This window comes from Lepeophtheirus salmonis, chromosome 4, assembly GCF_016086655.4.
Source record: "Lepeophtheirus salmonis chromosome 4, UVic_Lsal_1.4, whole genome shotgun sequence".
Lineage (NCBI taxonomy): Eukaryota > Metazoa > Arthropoda > Copepoda > Siphonostomatoida > Caligidae > Lepeophtheirus > Lepeophtheirus salmonis.
This window is the reverse complement of record NC_052134.2, coordinates 3,750,962-3,773,243: the sequence shown is the minus strand read 5'-3', so window position 1 is coordinate 3,773,243 and position 22,282 is coordinate 3,750,962. Positions and strand designations below refer to the sequence as shown.

The 22,282-nt window shown below is 32.1% G+C and overlaps 1 protein-coding gene across 1 annotated transcript in view; it reads left to right on the top strand.

The window, feature by feature from the left end:
- Window positions 1-15,701, top strand: part of LOC121116683 (uncharacterized) — a 145,133-nt gene extending 129,432 nt beyond the window's left edge. The window contains exon 5 of the mRNA XM_040710969.2: window positions 15,063-15,701. Coding sequence (XP_040566903.1) covers window positions 15,063-15,222 — 160 coding nt within the window. The 3' untranslated portion in view covers window positions 15,223-15,701. The remainder of the gene's footprint in view (window positions 1-15,062) is intronic.
- The last annotated feature ends 6,581 nt before the right edge of the window (window positions 15,702-22,282 follow it).

Here is a 22,282-nt window from a genome sequence, read left to right as displayed (position 1 = left end):
CAACTTTGTATCTGAATAAAGCTATATTCAACTTACACAATCTGTTTATACAAGTTAAAACTGGTACAAGACATAGATATATAAAGGGTACACAAGCTATCTGTGCCGCCATTTTGGTGCACTCTTGTGGGCAAACACTGGCACATAGGCTGCAGATTTTTTTTTTTTTTTTGTTAGATTGTTCGTTTAGCAGGTTAGGAAGGTATTTGAGGCCTCTAAATAACTTGGTTCCCTGCCACACCTCGAAAAAAAAGTCTCAAATGACTACAAGATAATTTTGACAACTTCATCTTCCACGACTTTTAGCCTCCAAACTGACGGATCTGAATCCGATGGATTTTTTTGTTCAGACTGCGATTGAACGACAAACCAACCGAACCCCAATAACCAAACACGAATACATCCGTCGGATCAAGAAATAATTACATGATTTGCCAAGGGACCAAGTGGCGAAGGCCTCGTATACCGGGCCGTGCAGAATTATTTACCGATTTTTGTTCAGAACATATTGCGGACAATAATGACATTTGAATGACTTGAGAAACAATTTATTCATACATTTTTAGAATAATAAAATAGTTTGTGATCAAATTTAATCAATGTAGCCACCATTTGACTCAATGACACTGGTCAGGCGACGTCTGAAGCTGCCACAGACTTGCTGGATGTAATCGGTGTCCATGGAGACACAGGCCTTGTTGACAGCAGCCTTTAAGGCATTTATGCTCTTGTGTCGTTTTTTGCAGGCCTTGGTCTCCACGTGCGCCTAGATAGGGAAGTCTAGTGCGTTCAGATCTGGGCTCTGAGGGGCCAGTAGTCCTTGGCCAAAAGTTCATGTTGTCCTTGAGCCACTCCTGAGCTTTCTTGGAAGCCTGGTTGGATGCTCCATCTTGTTGAAAACCCCAAGGAGAGTTGCCGACTATGGATTTGATCCACGGAAGGACCTTGGACGCCAGAATCTTCACATAATCCTCTGCTGTTAATCTGAGCCAGTGGGGAACCATACCGGCTTCATGGCCTTCCCGTTGGATCTCCAAACATTCCCAAAGCTCACAACACGGTCATTTTGCCTGTTGAAAACAGGATCAACCCTAAAAGTTTTCTCATCTGAAAAAATGATGATGCATCCAGATGAGCTCTTGATATCATTCAAGATTTTCTTGGCACGCTCAAGTCTGACTTCTCACTGACGTTCAGTTAGCAGAGGGCGTTCAGTACGCCTCAGGGACTTTCCTCCAGCCCTTTTCAATGCCCTTGAAATAGTTGATGTCGACGTTCCCATCTTTCTGGCCATGTCGGCAATGGACCTGTTGGGAGTCCTCTTGAACACTGCCTTTATTTGCCTTGTTGAGACAGTGGGCTTCCTGCCAGCCCCAGGGGAATGTTTGAGATCCCCCCCAGCCTCCAAGCGCTTGGAAACGTTGTAAATTGTCTTCAACGAGGCCCCAACCTTAATGTTGTTATGAGGCACTCCCGCTCGGAGGAGGGCTGCAATTTCGATCTTCTTTGTTTCCTGATTGTACATGGTCTCACGTGTTGAAGTTGTTACGCTCTCACAGGAAGGATTTTTGTTTATTTTAACAGTAACAATACGAAACAATCAGATTGGTAGATACTAAACCTACTTAAAAAGTATATTTACATCATCGGTAAATAATTTTGCACGGCCCGGTAGAGACTATAATTGAGGCTAGAGGTAATTTTATTTAATAAAATAAAATAGAATCCATCAAGTTTTTATAATCTGATTTTATTTTTCTTGACTTTATAACTAGTTGGAGAGAAAATTGCGTTTAAAATAATCCTTTTTGTGACACTGATAGCTAGCGCACTCTTTATAAATCATTGCTAATAAATGGAGAATCAGATGTTATCTATGCAGTTCTTGGTTTGATAAAAAATTCAAATTATATCTTTTGAATTTGATGATAATCCTTACAATAAAATGCAAACTACACTTTTTTAGATCAAAAGGCATGTGTCTTTTATGTGTTTTGTTTTAAAATAATCACATTACCTAATAATGTTTATACATACCTTTTCATTTTTCCTCTTTCATCTCCTAATCCCTTGAGAAAGAAAAGTTATAATACAAACACGGGTAACACAGCAACTACTACTGCTTTGAGGCCTTTGCTTGTCTTTAAATCCGTTTAATTTGTTGTTTTAAAAAAATGGGTTGGAGAAAAAGTTATTTCGTATTTACCACTTTATTTCAAGGATTTATAAGAACTGTTACAATCCTCCAATTTATGTGTATGGCATAGTGTTGGCTTGATGATGTCTTGTTGTCTCCTATTCACCAATGCTGGGCCCTTATGTTCGATCTTCAGCTTCAAACGGTCGAGCTGTTCATACTAGAAAGCATAATTGAGCGGGAAAAATTCCCTCGAACAACTGGTGTGTAACACCAACCGAAAAAGTATTGGCCCCGTATCCATTGCCCATTTTTTTGGTCTCTTTAGATGTATTTTTCCCTTTCAGCTAGTAAAAATATATACTAGACGCACCTTTAATTCACAATTGAACGGCCCAGCGCAATACTGTTGAAAAAGTGTTTGTTGTATACACTCACTCCTTTACACCGCCTTATCAAATCTATGATATACTTAGTTATAAGGCAGGGAATACGAATTTAAATTTTCCAAACCTAAATATACTTCTTTTTTAGGCTTCAACAGAAAATATGTCAAAAAACACCCCCCAAATCTTTACATATGCAATGTCTCGAAATCGTCAGTACAATCCATTGCTTTTATTAAACATTTAGCTATTATGGATTTGGTGATCTTTTTTAAGGAATCTTCAAATACATCAAGATCTTTCTTGTATATTTTTTGTGTGTTTTAATTGTCTTTTCTTAAGTAGGTAAAATGTAGCATTCCTGATCAAAAAATGCTAAATATTTTTATTGAAATAAACTCCTAAAATTTGAAATTTTTGATAAAATTTATTTATATCATTAAATACATTATTTGAGCGTCTCCCTCTGAGAGTCCACGAATAAATTGTTTTACTAAAAGAATAATAAAATCCTATATTATAAATATATATATTTAAGTCATAAAAAACAAAGATAAAGGTGCAACTTTTAAGAAAAATTATTGACTTTTAAGATATTTATTAATTTTTCTTATAGGTGTGTCAATATAAATATATACAGTCAAATCTGGATAAAGGACACTGTTTGGTTTTTTTTCAGATGAAAAGTTAACCATATTCCAATTTTTCTTATACCCAAAGTATATATTAAAAATTTGGATGCATATTTAATTTTGAAAGTCCCTGTTTGGAGGCACTCAGTGATTTATTGGATCCTATTTTTGAGAGATCGTCGAAGATTATAAGCTTATTTTTCAGGGAAAGTGTTTTTAGGGCGGGGGGGGGGCACGCATATTGTCCATCTGTATTGATTGAGAAGCAATGTGAAATGAATTTAAAAATATACATACGGAAGATAAATGTGAGTGTCACCTTACAATTTGTACGTATAAGAAAGAAAAAAATGGGAATTCTATGGAGTTGATGTCAAATAAGGAACTAAAAGCTGACTTATTGAGGATTTGTATTTCATCTTTCCCCTATGGGAAGTATTTTATGTAGTAAAAAAATAATATCCTAGATAACTTTGACTATAAGCGTATTTTTTCTTATATCCGGATTTAACTATACATACTATTTGTTTTTGTATTCAACTAAAGAAAGTGATAAGTATCGTCTTTGAGACATGCATCTTCCAATCCTCGATTTGAGCAGTTTAAAGACAAAATTTACATCAAAAACTTCAAGAATCCAACTACCAATTGAGAGTTAATTTTATCATTAAAAGGAGAAAATGCAAGTTTTTTACATTTATTACCTAACAGTATTACAAACAATATTATTCCATCAAAAAAGTGGCAAAAGCAAGTGTTTTTTGAATAATTACAAATCCAACTTTTGAGATGTTCTATGGAGAAAGTCACTCATTTTGTATAATTAACATCGACAGGAACAGCCAGTTTATTATCTTAATTTGTTAGAGCAATTCGGCATTTCTGAACAAAAGATAAAAATAAAAAATCTAATTTATGGGGTGTGATATGAAGAAAACAATGAATGTGTTAAAACCAAGCTTGAACTCTTTGCTCTTAGAGAAAGTAGTACGCATTAAAGGGTAGATATTTTAAACATTTGCAATTTTATCTGGCCTCATCCCATCCCCAACAAACGGATTTTAATATAAACACACACTAATGGGGAGTAAGTCCAGGTACAAATGTCACTCTACTCCGTTAGTTGTTCATTATACATCCTTTCGATAACATGCACTCGTTGTCTTTTAATCAGGAACAAAGATGATGTGCACTTGTAGGTATTTTGTGCAATTTAAATGGTAAAAATAGACAACGCGTTTTTTTGCGGTACAACAGCTGTTCATGTGGGCGTAATAGAGAAAATAGTTTATTAACTATTTTGGACTCAAAAAAGTATCTCCAATATATGTCATAGTCTAGGTATAAAAGCATTTCATACCTTTAAATTGATTAAATTAATTTATCCATCATATTTTTCTTGATGTTAAAAATATATACTCGTATATATAAAATACCTTTCCCCTGAAGAATTAAACTTATCTATATATAAAAAAAGTCATACTATCTCCATCGAACATTGTTATTGTTCTAATAATCTCCCATATTAAATATTGTTTTATCTTAATGGATTTTCTTTTACCTATATTTGAAGGTAATGAGTGCAAAGATAACGTAGTCGTAAAACAATGGACATAATGTGAACTATAATTTATTATTTCATCACCAAACCAAATACTATACATATTTGCAGATGAAAGTTACATTTCCAAAATGAATGCATAAGTTTTCTTTTGAACATTTGTTCATTAGTGTATTTAAAAAAATATATACACTGAGTGCACTGGGCATTGTCATACTGTTTTTGAAATTAGAGTGGCTTTATTTTATTTTTTTTAAGTTTTTTCTGATACATGTTGGGTGACTAATCGTCTTCATTTGTCCGTTCATGTACTCATTTTACATCCTACCCAGAGCGTCAGAGGGACTTTATTATAGTTTCATGATATGTCAGGTTTTTTATGCGTTAAGTAATTTATCAGGATGTATTTTCGTACTAAAGGGTATGGTTATAAATACCTAAAGACCTTCCATTTTCATTTTCACTATAACAAGGAAAATCCTTTTTTGAAATACCCTAAATTCGTGACAAATTTTAACAACAAAACAGATTTGACTTAAATTTGATTTGTTGTATGATTCATGGTTGTGCTACTCGAACTTGAAATATTAGATCTGTAACTCAATCCATCTCTGAGTTTTGCAGTCTTAAGGACGAAAGAACTAAAAAGGAATTTCATGCATCTTTGATTTGTGATACATATTCAAACAATGAAAAAAAAAAAAGGTTAGTATTATACTTAATTGAAAAGCTTATAAACAACTAGCAACGGCTTATTTTACTTTCTTATAAAAAAAAAGAATTATAACATGACTTTGATGTTTGACCTTAAATCTTTGAATGTCGATAGACTTTAATCTTTTGGAAGTTTATACCGCATACAAATCTTTTATGAATTGTAGAGAGGTACAATCTAGGAATTAGAACTCACAAAAGGGTTGAGTTACAGATCCAAAATTTCATTTTTGAGTAGCACTACTATCAATGATACCACCTCCCAAAATTGAGTCACACCTGTTTTGTTCTAAAAAAAATTGTATAAAGACATTTTTTTTAAATGAGCTCTGTATATGGTTTGAGCTTTATTGTCAACAATTTGATGGAACCAAACGCATATTAGTGTATTGTTATTTTTAGTCCCGATATAAATAATATATTTTTTTTTATAAAAATACTCCAAGATAGGCGAGACAAATCGATGGTGACGTCGTTTAGCAAATACGTTCCAAATAGGGCATAATTAAACTAAAAAGAACATCGGCTCTGAATAGTGCCAATGTACAAATTTATCGTAATAAACAAATAAATATGCAGACTACGAATAAACATAAGTAGGCCCCACTATCCTAGAATATGTAAACAACGCTCATATCCCATTGAATGTTACAATAAATATGGTTAAGCCTACATACATAAGAGATAAAATAATGGATGAACTTTTTTGAATTGAGAAATAAAAAAACCATAGATTCTCAACTTTTTTTATTCAATGTATGTAGTATAAGAATATAAACTAATGGCTTTAAAAAAAGTCCGGAAAACTCAATAAATCTTACACAAATAAATAATGGGAAGAGTACTTTTCTAACTTTGCCTTAATTTAAGTTCTTATAAGATACAGAACAACTGGGACAGCCAATATTTGTTGTGTGATTAAAAATAAAATATTGCATATTTTTGGTGTGTTTTTTTAAATTATATAAGTGTTCAAAATAAAATAAAAATATATAGTGTTTTTGTTTTTTTGTCAGTTTTAGATTACAGACTTCTTTTCTCCTAATCAATATTTGTGACATTAAATGGATGAATTAGAATTAGCAACTTTTAAGCTGAGAATAATATCCAGCAATTTATTCAATAATGACACAGGGGAACAATTAGGGGGGGAGGCAAATTTGTACAAATGAATTGAAAACAATAATCAAATTTATCTATGAGCACAAAATCCAAAAATTGATCTCAGATTTCTCTCAGTCATTGGAATTTTGAAATATCTGGAGTTATAGTAATTCGGGACTATTATCGTTTAGTGTCATTTTTTACCCATAAAACAATCCTCAAATTAACAGAAGTAGGATTAATAAAACTTGCGTAAAAGTGTTTTTTATGATTAAAAAGTGTTTTTTATTGATTCCGTATTTTGTTTTCTACTCGATATATTTCTATTTTTAGACTGAAAAAGGACATTTCTCATTAGACCCTAATGACTTATTCATACTACAAAGTGAGGAATATCATAGTTTATATTCAAGAAAAATATTCAATGCATAATTTAAAATAAGATCTATTTAAAAAATATGCATCTCCAAGGGTTTTTGTTCCATTTTGTTTCGTTATACTATCAAATAGTCAACATTATCATCATATTTTTTCCCAATTTCATAACGTCATGCCTCGTAAAAGGAATATCCATGTAATCGAAGGAAGATACTTCTAACTTGATCGGACATCTCAAGAGATGTCCGAATTAGAATTCCACGAGAGACGACGGGAGGATAATCCGTCCGAAGAAAACTAACAGACCTCATAAAGAATAGAATGGACTCCTTCCTTAGGAATGAGATACCAGGATCGTAACCATAAAGTGTTCCATTTACGATCAGTCGAGAATTTTAAGATTTCAAAATGGGATCACTTAGAAAATAAAAAATGAAACAAAAATCCTTGGAGATGCATACTTTTTAAATAGATTGCTAGCTCCCCCCAAAACCATACAAGAGTTCATGGTTCGATGGTTTCGTACCCAATTTGAGCTCCACACCCTGGCTAATTTCTTGTACTCTATACTTATTTCAAATTAAATTTAGTATTTGTTAGATCATACAAAATACTAATTTCATTAGGATAAAAGATCATTTATTAGAATAATTTATTTCAACTTAGAATTGAACGAGAAAATTTCATAAAGGTAGCAAATAAAGAAAAATAGAATAGAAAGGAATTTCTTTTTTATTTCCGGCATTTTTAATTACAAAGATTATGTATCGCTTTTTGTCTCTATTTTTAGTCCTCATATTAGTTTTCCTACAAAATAGAAAATAAAATAAAGGTATTTTAAAGAGTAAATATGTTTTGTTAGCTCTTTTCCGCATATAATGCATATTATAAACTAGAAAATGGAAGGAGAACCAAGCTATATTTATGCTTATATATATGGCAAATATTGGGATATTTTAATTAAATTAAAACGTAGTGAAAAAACATATATATATATATATAATAAGTATTTAATGGAATTCGAATATATGTGGACGCTAGTGGCATTAGCTATTTAGTACCTTTTAATTATCCTTTATTTTCAATTAGTTAGAGAAGGTAAGTAGTAAATAGACTCTATGGAAAGTGGCAAAAAGTAAGTTGAAAACATAATGAAGCAAAAAAAAAAGTAGCAAATTATATTTACCCATTTACACAACCTCCTTCAAATACCTTTATAGAATAACAACGACTAGCACTATAATATCTCACTAACGCAAAATATATACAGGGAGCGGGGATCAAATTTTCGCCTACTTTAAACCTTGATAACTTGAAGACGACATTATCAACGAGGAGCTTTGGAGGTCCGCCGTAGTCATCGCATTGGTTAATAATGGAGGTGAAATCTCCAATTCAACGATTGCTTCAACCTTAGGAGTGAATTTACGGACTGTTCAGCGTATCCGTAAGAAGCTAGAGGATACCTGGGATGTTGATGCCACCATAAAGAGGGTACCCAAGGAGGAGGGCGCCAACAGGAAGGTCAGGGACACCGACTTTGTCGACAAGGTGAAGAAGATGGTTGAGGATGACCCTACCAGGTTCATGAAGGCCATGGCGAGGGATCTGGGCTGCCATGAGAAAACAATAAGGGACTGTGTATCTGAGGATCTTGACCCAGGCTGATGAAGTCAACAAAATTGCTCAACAAGCTCAAGCACCCAAAGCAGCCCGGGATGCTGTGGTTTTTCTCTGATGAAAATAATTTCTGTCAAGATCAGAGGGTCAACAAGCAGAACAACAGGTGGATAGCCACCTGCACCAGCCATGTGAGGAAGGTAATGAAGACCAAGTTCCCTACAATGGTCATGGTGTTCGGGGTGGTCAGCAGTGAAGGTCATTTTATGCCTCCCCTCATGTTTGAAACGGGTCTAAAGGTCAATACAGAGGTCTACCTGGATGTTATGGAGAAGGTGGTTCTGCCCTGGATCCAAGGGGTGGCCGAAGACAGGCCCTGGGTGTGGCAACAGGACTCAGCACCCTGCCATGTGTCCAAAATCTTCATGCAGTGGTTAACCGAGAACTGTTATGACGTCGTAACCAAGGATTTGTGGCCTCCTAACTTTCCCGACCTTAATCCTTTGGACTATTTTGTCTGGGGCTATGTCGAGAGACATACCAACAGACATCCCCATAGCACCAAGGCCAGCCTGATGGACTCCATCAAGGAGGTATTCGGAAACATGGACAATGAGATGGTCAGAAGAGCCTGCGGCCGGATCAGAGGCCGTATTGAGGCCTTTATTGATGCCAACGGTGATTATATTGAACGAATGGCTACTCTATACCTATATGCTCGTCATAGTTTTGATTTTCAATAAAAAAGTTAAAAAATGTATATTTTGTGTTGTTTTTTGTAGAAAAATATTTTGGCGACAATTTGATCCCCGCTCCCTGTATAATGTCAACTACCGATTTATCTGTTTTGTCCCCTTTATCATGAGTTTTCTGAACGTTGATTAGTGCAATATGAATACACTATTGTTAATCTGTGAACGATTCATAACAGCGATTGAATACTGATTCGGCACTTACGAAGAATTGGCTAACTACTAACTGATTTTGAGTATTCCTTTTCTATATATTTTTGGCGGAAATTTTCTGAGATACAATAAAGGTAATAAAAAAAGAATAGGGTTATTTTTTCTGACTTCCCTCAAAATCCTACTAATGATCTTAAAAACTTATACCTAAAAAAGAATATGATCCAGAAGCTTTCAAAATGAGAATTTCAATTCAAAAATCTAAGCAAACTAGTATAGTCCACGTTTTTTCCCTGTCAAATAATTTAACAATTCAAATCAATAATGTTATTGATGATTTATATTTGTCTATTTAAATCGATTGTAAAAGTACTTAATTTATTCTAGAACAATAATTAAAAAATCCGGAAAACTCAAATATATTTATCAATAAAACCCAGAAAAAAAGCAAAACCCAAGTTAAAATTTTTGTCTGGTAGCTTCTTGGGTTTGATAAAAAAAAAAAGTACAAGTTCGTCAGAATTACTCCTGAATGGGTATTGTGTATGGCAATACTCCCTAAATTACACCTGCTTTGAAGATTACTGAACAAATTTCTAATCACACGTGAACCACTTTAAAAGTAAAAATGCCAAGATACAAATTGTTAAAGTTGAATCAAATAGTCAATAACAGTAAACAATCAACAGATTACTATGTAAAAATCCTCTCAGTATGTTGTTAAGCCAAATTTATGGTTGATAATTTTTTTTGGTGATGTTTTTTTTTTTTTTTAATTACAAATTAAAAAAATTATCTTATTATAATAAACTTTGTTTACCAATGTTATGTAAATTGAACCTTTTTCAATCCAATGTCACTAAACTAACTTACTCCTAACTTGCCTAGTCACAAATTTACACCAAAGTGAATATCGCTTAATACATATACCAACTTCACGTTCTCTGGTCCCGCTTTGCACAACTGGAAGTATTATTCACCACAAAATAAAATTATTTTATTAAAATCCTACGTAATATCTTGAAGTGTTCGAACCAATGCTTCAATATAATGCTAATGGGCCATAGGTACTTCAAAATATTACCAAAGTATATCTACGCTTTTTCAAATAGGTTCTACAATGTCATTATTTGAAATTATTGAAGAGGTTGAATTCTCATCTATCTTGATTGGAATATGTTGGACCACCTTTCATGAAATTTGAGCAATCCTGGACGAATCAACTCCTTAATAAAAAATTTTCATCACTTCTAATTTTTAATAGTAGAGTAATGTATAAAAATGTTACAACCTGAAAATACTGTACAGCAGCAGAAGAAGGACGATTCAAAAGTTAATTTTTGTATATATAAGATGAGTTAATTTCCATACTTTATTTGATAGTTGAATGTTTGAACCTTTAGTTAAATAAATATACTCCATTCAAAAACAATTTGTTTTGCTGTCAACTAAAGATAAGGTCATCAAAGTATTTCAAGTACAAGGCTTCTTCTTTTTTTTTAATCTTTCAACATTAGGTTTTGAAATATATTCATATCGTCTATTTCTTTATTTTTAAAACAAAGGATATAAAAAAGATTTTAATCTTAAAACTAGCGAAAAATAACTTAAGACTCTGAGGCTGATAGAGACAAACTAATGCCATATTTGGAATATGTGAATTCAACTCTACTAAGTTCATCCTCGTTCGATGTTGGGATATTTTGGTTGTTTAATAGAGTCATTTTAGATTTTGTCGTGAAATAAAAATCTATTTCATTTACAACGCAAATATTCATACTTGATATTTCTTATCAATTTGTTCTGACGAGTATACACTTCAGGGATTCAAATAATATGAAATGTCCCTATGTTAAAAATAAAAGAAATTAATTTTTGATGATGAAAATTTAGCGTAAAATTGGTATGTTAAAAAAAAGAAACCCAAAATCAACATGGTAATCCTGACAATTAGAAAAATATTTTTAGGGTGATGTTTATTTACATCAGCAACAATCAGTTGTGACAAGGAAGGAGGGATAAAACATGATTCCTATAAACATGGGCATTTGCTATAAATATCTTAGCTGCTTGCTGTTAATTTAATAAAGATACCCAATTTATACATTTTTTTCAGAATTACCACGAGTCCAAAAAGGACTTACAATTATATCTCTACAACAAAACCTCAGGATTACACTCCGTCTTTTATGACCACACACGATTGTTCAATCAGTTTTGGAATATAATTGAATCCATTTTGGAAAGGATGTTCACTACTCAAGAATTAAATAATAATTACAACTGATACGGCAAGGAAAATTCATTCTTCAGATTACCAATTCCAGAAAAACGAGCCAGCTACCAAATATACCGGATTTTCATCACTGTTCATGCTCATAAAAGGTAGGAGAGAAAGAATGAGTACCGAGGAAAAATAACTTATTCTCCGGTATGTTAAAAAAAGAGAGAAAAAATAACGTGGTAATTCTGAAAAAAAATTGTATAAATTTAGGGGCAGAGTAGCTTAGCTTTCATGACTCTTTATTAAATTAACAGCAAGCAGCTAAGAGATTTATGAAATAAATACAAAATCCCACTCCGTATCTAGCAATGATGTAGGTAGGAATGACAATGATGTTTATCCCCAATTCTACTCCGAGTCCAACAAGGACTCACATTTACAACTCCGCAAACAAATCCTCAGATTTACTCTTCGTCTTTATGCACTAGTATTATCGTTCTTTTTCTAAGAATAAAGGAATAATCATTACAGCTTTGGTGAACAAAAAATTATTTTCAAGTTTCAATTAAAAAAACAACGAGATCTTAAACTTCCATATTTTTTAACCTCTGATACTCGCCATACGGTGCTCAGATGTAACAAAAGGATAAAAAACGAGTATAGTTTGATATAATAATTAAGGTACAAAGACATAAATGACTGTTTTTTGGTAAATTCCCTTAAATTCCTAAGAAATATCCTGGTCTATTTATGACTAACCTTGTTTATAAATGATACACTCATAACAAAATACAAATTATATAAATATTTATTTCTTGTCAAAAATGAATGTTTTTAACAAATTTTTAATTTAAACATTAGTAAAGAGAGAGTAAAAGACAAAAAAATCACCCAAATTGTATTTATGTTTGGAATAAGGAAAAACACTTGGAATGAGTTTCAAGATCGACATTTTAGATTAAGGCAATTTATCAAGCAATCTTACAACAAACAACTGTATGTATGTTTGATGTAGGGTTTTTTTCAAGGCATTTATGTATATTTCTTGCTTGATTTAATAGACAACCCTCATGATAAAGTGGGGAATTATTTAAATTATTTCAGCTACAAAATGTTTCCATAATTCAAATTGGATTTATCTTATTACCAAAAAAAAAAACTTAAAAAAACGAGAATAGAAGCAATGTTGAATTGATACAAATATGATGGATTTCCTTCAAATGTGAATGTTTATTTACTTTTTATCAGGCATTGCTTTAAAACTGCTTCATATTTAAGACTACAAATATTCACCCCTTTTCTCTTCATTTCGTATCCATGGCATTCATTTTTAAAAAGGATTCTATGAAAAAGGCAGGAAATCATTTGATATGGTCGCAAACGTTGAGAATTCAAAATTAATTTTGTCACTATTCGTTACCTGAAAAGAGTTTTGTAGGAGAGCAGCTAAATATTCTAGATGTTTCATTTGATCAACTAAAGCAGCTGTAACGAGGGTAGAGGAAGAGAAGGAAATAAACAAGTACATAGGCACGAATTACACTGATGTCGATTCTCAATTCTTCTCCGAGTTCAACAAAGATTTACAATTATAACTTTGCAAAAATCCTCTGGGTTACTCTCTGTCTTTTATGAGTACACTCAAATTTTCACATAGGTTTTGAATATTATTGAATGTATGTAGGAAAGGAAGTTCACTCCTCAGGAATGAAAAAATAATGACAATATCTGCGGACATAAAATGTATCTTCACTTTGACAACTCCAAAAACGGACAAGCTTAAAATTACAAATGATTTCATTACTAGAGATGATATTTTGGAATAAAGTACCTATAATCACGAATGTATGTACTAATGAATGACGGAGATTAATTTGTTGGGAAGTTATAAGTAGTAATGGAAATAGTGTGTCTTTTTTATCTGGCCTGTTTTTGGAATTGTTAATTTGAAGAATGAATTTTGTTTGGCTTAGTAGTTGTCATTTAACTTTTTTCCCTGCTACATTCAATTTTATTCAAAACCTTATTGAACAATTGTGTGTGCCCATAAAAGACGTAGAATAACTTTGAGGATTTATTAAGGAGTTAAAATTGTAAGGACTCAGAGTAGAGTTGAAAATCGGCATGGGAGTAATTCTTACCAAAGTCTTTGTTTATTTCCTTATTTTCCAAATTGTAATTGAGGATCAAAAACGGAGTAATTCCTTGCATAATACGTAGTAAGACATTTTTTTATTTCCCTCGTCCCTTTAGTGAAACATCATGATAGAAAGCGACTTTCTTCTCAAAACATTGTTCAAATGGTCAGGGTTACCATGCCAATTTAATGGTTTCTTTGTTTAGCACGCCCAGAATGCTTAAGATTTACAGGTCTACTTATATACGTAAATTGTGATAGCTTAATGAATATACAAAACTATTTTTCTAAGCAAGAAATCTTAAATAAACTTCCAAAATATGAATATTTTTAGGTGCTCCTTTTGTATTATGAGTTTTATCATTTGATCAGAAATGAGGAATTTATTAGACTTTCAAAATAGAGGTACATTATTTTTTTTGTACGTACAAGACATTTTCTCAGAGTCGGAAAAAGATACATACAAAATTTAAATATTTTTAGAATTTGAAAACATGTACCTACAAACACAATCGTATGTTTTTTTCTAGATTTCTCTAGGGGAAATGTAACATTAAATCATGTTGATGTTGGAAAAATATATTTTTTAAAAAACAGGAACAATGCAGACTACAAAAGTAGAAATTTGGTGCTATAAAGTTCATTTTCTTGTTTTTCGAGGTAAGAGAAATCCAAGAACATATCTTTCCAATCAAAGGGCAAAAAAAAACATAATTAAAACTCGTGATGACTCGTGTTATTTTTATAATTTCATTAAGAACAATGTTTCCCTATATTTTACATCAAATAATAATTCAAAAATTAGCCAATGACTCCACAACAGAATAACTTTAACAGCCTCAAAAACCTACAAACTACATTCTTTTCTCGCCCCCTTTGATTATGATTCATATCTGCAAGGAAATCAATTTCAGATATTTAAAAAAGTATCTATATAAATATCCAGGCTCTATTTCTAAAAACTCTGCAAAGAATAACCATTTAAACCATTTAACATTGGGAATGGAACTTAATAATTTTTTGTATCTGTTTTTTTTTTGTTTTTTTAATATACGTATGTATATATCTCGATATAGTTTTTCAACTATCCTTTCCAAGAATTGCTTTAAGAGATACATACCTCCCTCCCTTCGTCTCCTCTTTACAAAAGGAAAACGAATAGGAAATGGTTCTCTTGTGTGTTTTTAATTTTATTCAATTTTAAATTCACCAACACAGAAATAAATATGTACCTATAAATATATATTTATTGTTATATTTACAGAACTGTTCGAGACTTGGAAGCCGCATCGTATCCCAGCTTTATACCGGTATCTACTAATGAGTCAAATCAAGGTATTCATCAACCCACAGGAATGGTTTCTTCCTCACTTCACTACCTTCCAAATGGAAACAGTTTTGTTCTGAGTCAGGAGGATTGTTAGAATCATAACTAGAAGTTAGAATCAATTCAGATAACAATAATTGGAGCATTTTGATATATTATCAACTATTTTTTTTTTTTTTCATAAATCTGTTTTGATTGCCCTTGAAATAATGGAAAGTTCCCAAAGAATGGAAATGTTTTTTGCTCTGTTTCATAGACACAAATGTAATCATAGTCTATTACAGACGTAGTTTTGAAGAAAAGTCAGATAAGACTGTTCAAAAAGAAAGTTTTTAAAACTATTTTTTGTATTATTGTAAAAAGATAAAAAATATTGTAGCAGAAATGTTTATAGAATGAAAAAAAAGTAAGGATTTTATTGTCTTTTTTTTTAAATCCATACAAAATTTTAATTATGAATTTTAGTTCAATTAGATTTAAGGGATGAATCTTTTAACATAAAATTATACTTATACATTATTTTCAAAATAATTATTATACTCAATTTCAAAAATCTTAATAAAAACATAAAACAAATAGAGGGGTTTAATTATTTTATCATTCAAAAAAATACTCACTCATTTGCTGTCAAAAGGGATAGCATTGTCTCTTTTCAATTTCCTTTATTATTTTACCTATTACACTGAAATGATTGTTCCAATCAGTCATATTATGCAAAAATACCGAACCGGTGCTGCTAGCATTTACTAAATAATTTTTTTTTTTTAATCTTTGAAATAAGATATGTGCCTTCAAAATAATAAAAGTTCCTTTTTAATAAATAATTTGGCCCCTTTCCCATCGAATGCCGGTTTTTAAGAGTTTATTATTAAATGGTTAAACTTTTTTGGGTCCTTTTTTCTAGACAGTGTCGATATTTAGATAGTTTCATGACGTTTTTATTTAGAAAAGTAATACTTTTCTCTATTTCGAAAAGTGATTCTTGTAGAAAAAGGTACAGATGCAATAATTATGCAAGTTGTCAGTGGTAAAATTAATTAATACGACTGATGAGATTTAAATCTCTCGGATGGGGGGAAAAAAAAGCAAAAACACGTTATAACTAATAAATAGCGTTTGTAGTTTATAATAAAAAAAACTACCTTAAAAATTAAAAAAGAGAGATCGTTTGTGGTGTGTGCTTTTTTTTATTTATTATTATTTTATCGGTTGTTAACTTCTCCCTCTGAAATCAACTGTTTTAAAAATGCATAATAAAATAAATAAATATGAATTTATATAAAATCGCAATATTTTCCCTCCACTAATAATAATTAATCGTTCAATATCTCCCTCTATAAAATAAGATAATAGGTAGCAAAGGTCTTAATTCAGTAGTGCCATATGCCTCTCTCCCGCCTTCTCCTTGCACACTTTTTTTCTTTTTTTTATAAGGACTAAAAATTCGTACTCTATAAGAAAAAATGATTTGAAATCATCTTTATGAATTAAAGAAAAATAATATCAAGACTCTTCCAATAAATAACATTTGTGGTAAAGGGGTTGTCCCATCAGGAATTTTATTCTTGATTTTTAGTTGAGACGGAAGAAATGGACGGATAGCAAAGCATTCATCTACCCACCGACTCAATTTTTCTTCTTTTTTTTCTTGAAACAGTGACTCAAAAGCAATAAAGGATACATTGAAAATGGCGAAATCTCAGAGGTTGGACAGTCGTGCATCCAGTGTAAGGGATTGCTGTAGTAGACTGGGCAACCTAGGTTTTAACCAGGACCCGAAAACAATATCTGGGTACCCTTTAAGTTCTTATGAGCAAAAATGGTTCGGATCTGTAATTGCTAAATTCTCACTCTACACTAATAAATAGCAGTGGGTATAAACAGTGAGTATTTTTCTGCCTTGGTAATTGAAAATTCAGAACATCTCTGCTTCATATATCCGTCAATTAATTAACAGAGGGGAGGATAATTTAGATGGAACTGCACAATGGGTGATGGCTAGTGCCAACAGCGGTAAGTCACCCAGAATGATTCAAAAAAGAAACCTTTATGCCAATAATATAGTCAGTCATGTACACGGTAAGGACTAATACAATGTCAATATCTCAATGGGTGGAGAAGATGGACAAGAGATCAATATCAATGATGGACAGTTTTGATGAGAATGGGATGTTGGTTAAAAATATATAAAGAAGTACTGAGTTAAAATTCGTGTAGTGAACTTTTGTTTTTTTCTTTATAGTTTTTTTAAGTGATCCTATGAACATTTTTATTAGTTGATGCATTGTTGGATGATTTAAGTATTGCATTTTAATGTGTGTTTTACGTGAATAAATTTAGGTTAAAAAAATACTATTCTCATAAAAAAAATTTGAATAAAGTAAAATATTAAGGGGCGGCAATATTAAGCCATGGTCCCTTTAGTGAAAGTTGAGTCAGGCCATCCGTCCCTTATAATTTGTCCATTCTTGTCAATTTTACATAAATTTCGAAGCACAGCCATCAAAATAGCTACAAATATATCTAATTATAATACAATTAAATATCTAGAGCACTATGTTAATATATTGTGAATAAGCAGTCTGACTTAAGGTTGTTTCCGTAAATATGACATCTGTATAATTAAATAGATTGCTAGATAATTATGACACCTGTATAAGTGATAGAAAGATTTTTTTTCATTCATTTAAAAGCTACATTTAAACGTAAAATGATTATTTATAATGCAAGCCTTTGTTCTCGATCATCATCTTTACACGGCGCCTGAATTTGTTTTTCGTTTTTCATTGTATTGACAAGGGAGGGATTTAAGGAAGCAATTGAGGCATGATTATTCTTGCAAGCAATCCACCGACCCTGCCCCACAAGTAAAAAACACATGGATCGAGGTCCGGGCTGTTGGCTAGCCAATAGAATGGAGACCAAAAATCCAGCACAATCTGTCCTAATAACTCTTGAGCAATCTTGACCTAATGAGCAGGTGTTCAGTCTTGGTGGAATGTAAATGGTTTCCCATCAGTGACTTCATTCATCCATGGGATGACCACGTCCTTGAGAATGTCCGTGTAGACCTCCTTGGTCACCTTCTGGCCCTTTTGGAAGAAGTGGGGGGCATAAATTGTCCTTCCATGCTCATTACCTCATCAGGGTCCAAACAAATCCATCTATCATTTCTACAGTTATGGTTGGCGTCAATGGTGAAGATTTTCTCGTCCGAAAAAAAAAGTCACGTAATCACCTTTGAACTTCATTTGGTTAATAAGAATTTTACCTTTGCTGATTCTGTCTGCCTAATTCTGCTCTTTTAGTAGATGCTTTGAGGCTCTGCCCCTCGACAAGTAACCCAGGTAAATCCTGATGGCATTTTAGATAGTCCCTTTGCTCACGTTATGGTCCTTGGCCAGCTTAGCAATTGGCGGGTCTGGATGAGTGCCTATTGATCGTTTCAAGCCAGCTATGAACCTTTTAGTACAGATTTTATCCAATCTTGTTGAATGAGCTGCTCTTTCAGTCTTTTCAACCTCATCAAAGGCCTTAATCACGTCGTAAACTATTTATTTTGGATATTTGAAGAAGGATACTTTCTTCTGAGCAGAGTGTCCCGCGCGGTGAACTTCGATTATGGAAATTCCCATGACTTTTTCCATGCTTGAACAATGAGATACTCAAAAAACCTTATTATTAGATTCGATAGCTAACACATTTAGCTTGTTGCAGGTATTAAATTTTTTATCACGTAACCTATACAAGTCTCATAATTAGCCGTTAAATTTATTCCGAATTTACCTTGTCCACCCTGTAAGATGTAAGTTATTTATCCATTTTCAACCAAAGTTCCTTTTATAAAATGCCATAATAAATAAATAAACAATACAAAGCCATAAAATAAAAGGATAAAAAAATAATTATTCTGTAGATCCGGAATAGCTTTTACATTTCTTAGAATTGTGCAAGAATTTTAAGTCTTTATCTGACAATGAGTGGTGGGAGTTTAATATATCTCCAGCATTGTCCCATGAAGACTGATGTGTCCTTAGAATCCTAACGGAGAAGGCAGAATATTGGGCTGCGGCTGCAATCAGAATAGCTCTGATTTCTACTACTCTGATTGGCTCCACTTCTATCAAATTCTCCACAATCATGTCTTTATAACTTGATAAGGCAAACACCATAGCTTTTTTTTTTGTAGGAGTACTTCAAATTTTTAAGGAGATACCAAATAAAATTAAAGGTATTTTTTCTGTAATTTTAGTTTGATAAAATCTCTCAAATTCTGGAGTGCTGGGCAACTCACAAACGCATGCACAAACTATGTTGAACATTTTGCCACAGTCCTTACATAGAGTATTAAAAAATAGACAAACCAAGGATATTTGAAATTTGGCAGTAAATCACTTTCCATGCCTGATTTTAGATGGGACTCGTGATCTTCTTCTTCCAGGTTTTAGGTAAATTCAAACAGTTTAAGTATCCATCGCAGATTTAAGCTGCCTTTTTTTCAGAGTTGGAGGAAAAATTCATTCTTAAATGCCACAGAATTGCAGTGATATGTATGATTTCAGTGGAAAGAAATACTTTACACTATTGAAAAAAGAATTATGATCAAGATTATGAACTGTGATTATATTCATAGATAATACGGGAACAATTTGGTAAATAAAGGGCTCAAATCTTTTTTGGAGATTAAATTTCTTCCAATTGTTAATCGAATAATTTATTAAAAAAATTAAATCAGTCTAGCTTGTATACGAGTCCCTTTACTTTCCGACTAAATTCCTAAAATATCAACACTCTTTATGATAGAGCAATCAGCTATTCTAAGTCCTTCAAAAAGATCCCATTTACCCAATGGAAGAATAACTGTCTTTTTGCTGGTAATCTTCAAGCCAGACCTCTTTTGATATTTTTTGAAGTAGTTAATTAAAACTTCAATCCTCCTTCTTAATTGGTTTTCAGACTCTACCTTCAATATCAAAGTGATATCGTCAGCATAAATATCAATAATATGTTTTGACGTTCCAAAATTAACTCCAAATCCCCAAAACTTTTTTATGGAATCCCCAAGATCTTTATGTCCATCAATGAAAAGTAGCGGAGCTGAAGGACAACCCTGGCAAAAACTCTTCTTGTTAAACAATTGGATCACTTATATAATCCCTAATGCAATAGTCGATGTATCATTGAATATAAAAACTCTAATTGGAGTGAAAAATCTTCTAGGAGGGAGTTAGTTTATTGCTCTCAAAATATGTCCATGTAAAATGGTATTAAAGCCCTTGTAGAATTCAATTGCAATTATTGCACCAAAGCTGCCCTTACTTTGTATACTCTCAATTCCAGCTTGAATATTTCTTCATATGTCGGAAATCATCCTCCTCTTCAGGAATCCTTTCTGTTCCAGATCAAGCTTATAACTTAAAATCGACTCTATTTTGGGTGCAAGAATACCAAAAAGGATTCTACAGCATATTGGTATCCAGTTATTGACATTCGTAGTTGAATAAGGCTATTCTGCCTTTCGTCAATGACTTTGGAAGATGCCTATATTCTTCCATGGACTTTTCTATCTCAACCAGATAAAGAACAACACCATCAATGCACCAAGTAAAAAAAATTCCATTAACACAATCAGGCACCGAAAGCTTTCCTATCTTTAAAGTTATTTTTGATAAAAGAAGTTATACCTTCTTTAGTAAAAATCGAGTGCTTACCTAATTTTGGCTGAGGAAAATTAACTCTCTCAACAACAACAGTCTTATGGAAGAGCAACTGAAAAAGATTCAATATTCCCAAGAGTCTGTAATAATATTGCCTACATTGATAATTTTCTTGATGACAGATGTAGAAAAACGTTGTTTATGAAGAGTGGATTTTTTAATGTTTTACAAGTGGAATCATGTAATTAAAAAATTTCCCATACCTTTTTGACAAAATGTAAATTCTTTGTGTATTATGTACAATGTCGATTTTTGCTTTATTTTCCATTCAGCAATTTCTGAGAATCGAAATAAGTTTATAATATCTGAAGTAATAGTACGTAGAAATAAGGAACCTTGTCACAGCATTTCCTCAATATCTTTTTGAGACGACATTTTTATCTATATTTCTTTACGAACAAACTCTAAAGTAGGGGATTTATCTGTATGAAACAGAAGATGAGCAAGTTTTTTTACATTAAATGAACTTGGAAAATAATTTCACTACGCTTGTGAGCTGAATAAGGAGGAGGGCAGTCAAAATCGATATTAGTTTTGGATAAGATACATGAAGAGGCAAGGGTCAGATTGATTCAGGAAGTCTTTTTACCGATTTTCCAGGACATAATGTACTCTGTACTCAAATTCTAATTCAGTTCTATTATGAGTTTAGATACAGTTTTTGATTCGGATACCGATGATTCGTATTATATAAGTCAACATGTAAATCTCCAATGATAAATGATTACAAACATTTCACATTAGATCCATATGCGTTAATTACATAAAAACCACCTGTTTTTTTTTGAATAAAAATGGTATGCCAATCACTAACATTCAATTCCAGGGCCTGAGCAAAAGTAAAGACAATTATGAGGAATATAAAAATGGCATTTCAAAGTACAATATGCTGATGTAGGAGCTATAACATCTTTAAAGGCATGTTATTTCAGGTTTATTAAGAACTAAACTTTTCATTAAGGTGTGACGTGAGATACGGTTTTTTCCTTCTCTCGTGTTTAATGAAATGATTAACCATTTCAATGTTACGTAAAGCATTTTACCATTTACTTTACTAGTATTGACCCCTGACGGATCCATTTCTTCCACTGTTAATAAATCCTTTTCAATTTTATGTTCTTCCTTCCGTTCATCTTTCGTTTCTGAACTCCTCTGAACTTCCCCTCCTACATCACAATCTCTGTTAACGTTTCACCTTTTCTTACTCATTTAATCAAATATTTGTGTGTGTCATATTTAAAATATATTATTACAACTTATGTATCATATTCATGTTCTAATAGTCCTAAGTAAAGCATAGTTTAAACTTATTTTTTAAATTTTAATACAAAGTCTTTAATTGAGTCAAATATTTCTATGAAATACGTATATACATATGATGTAAAAAAAAGTTTTATTTTTCTTGATTTCTATTCAAGATTGTTTTTATGCTTTTGTAAA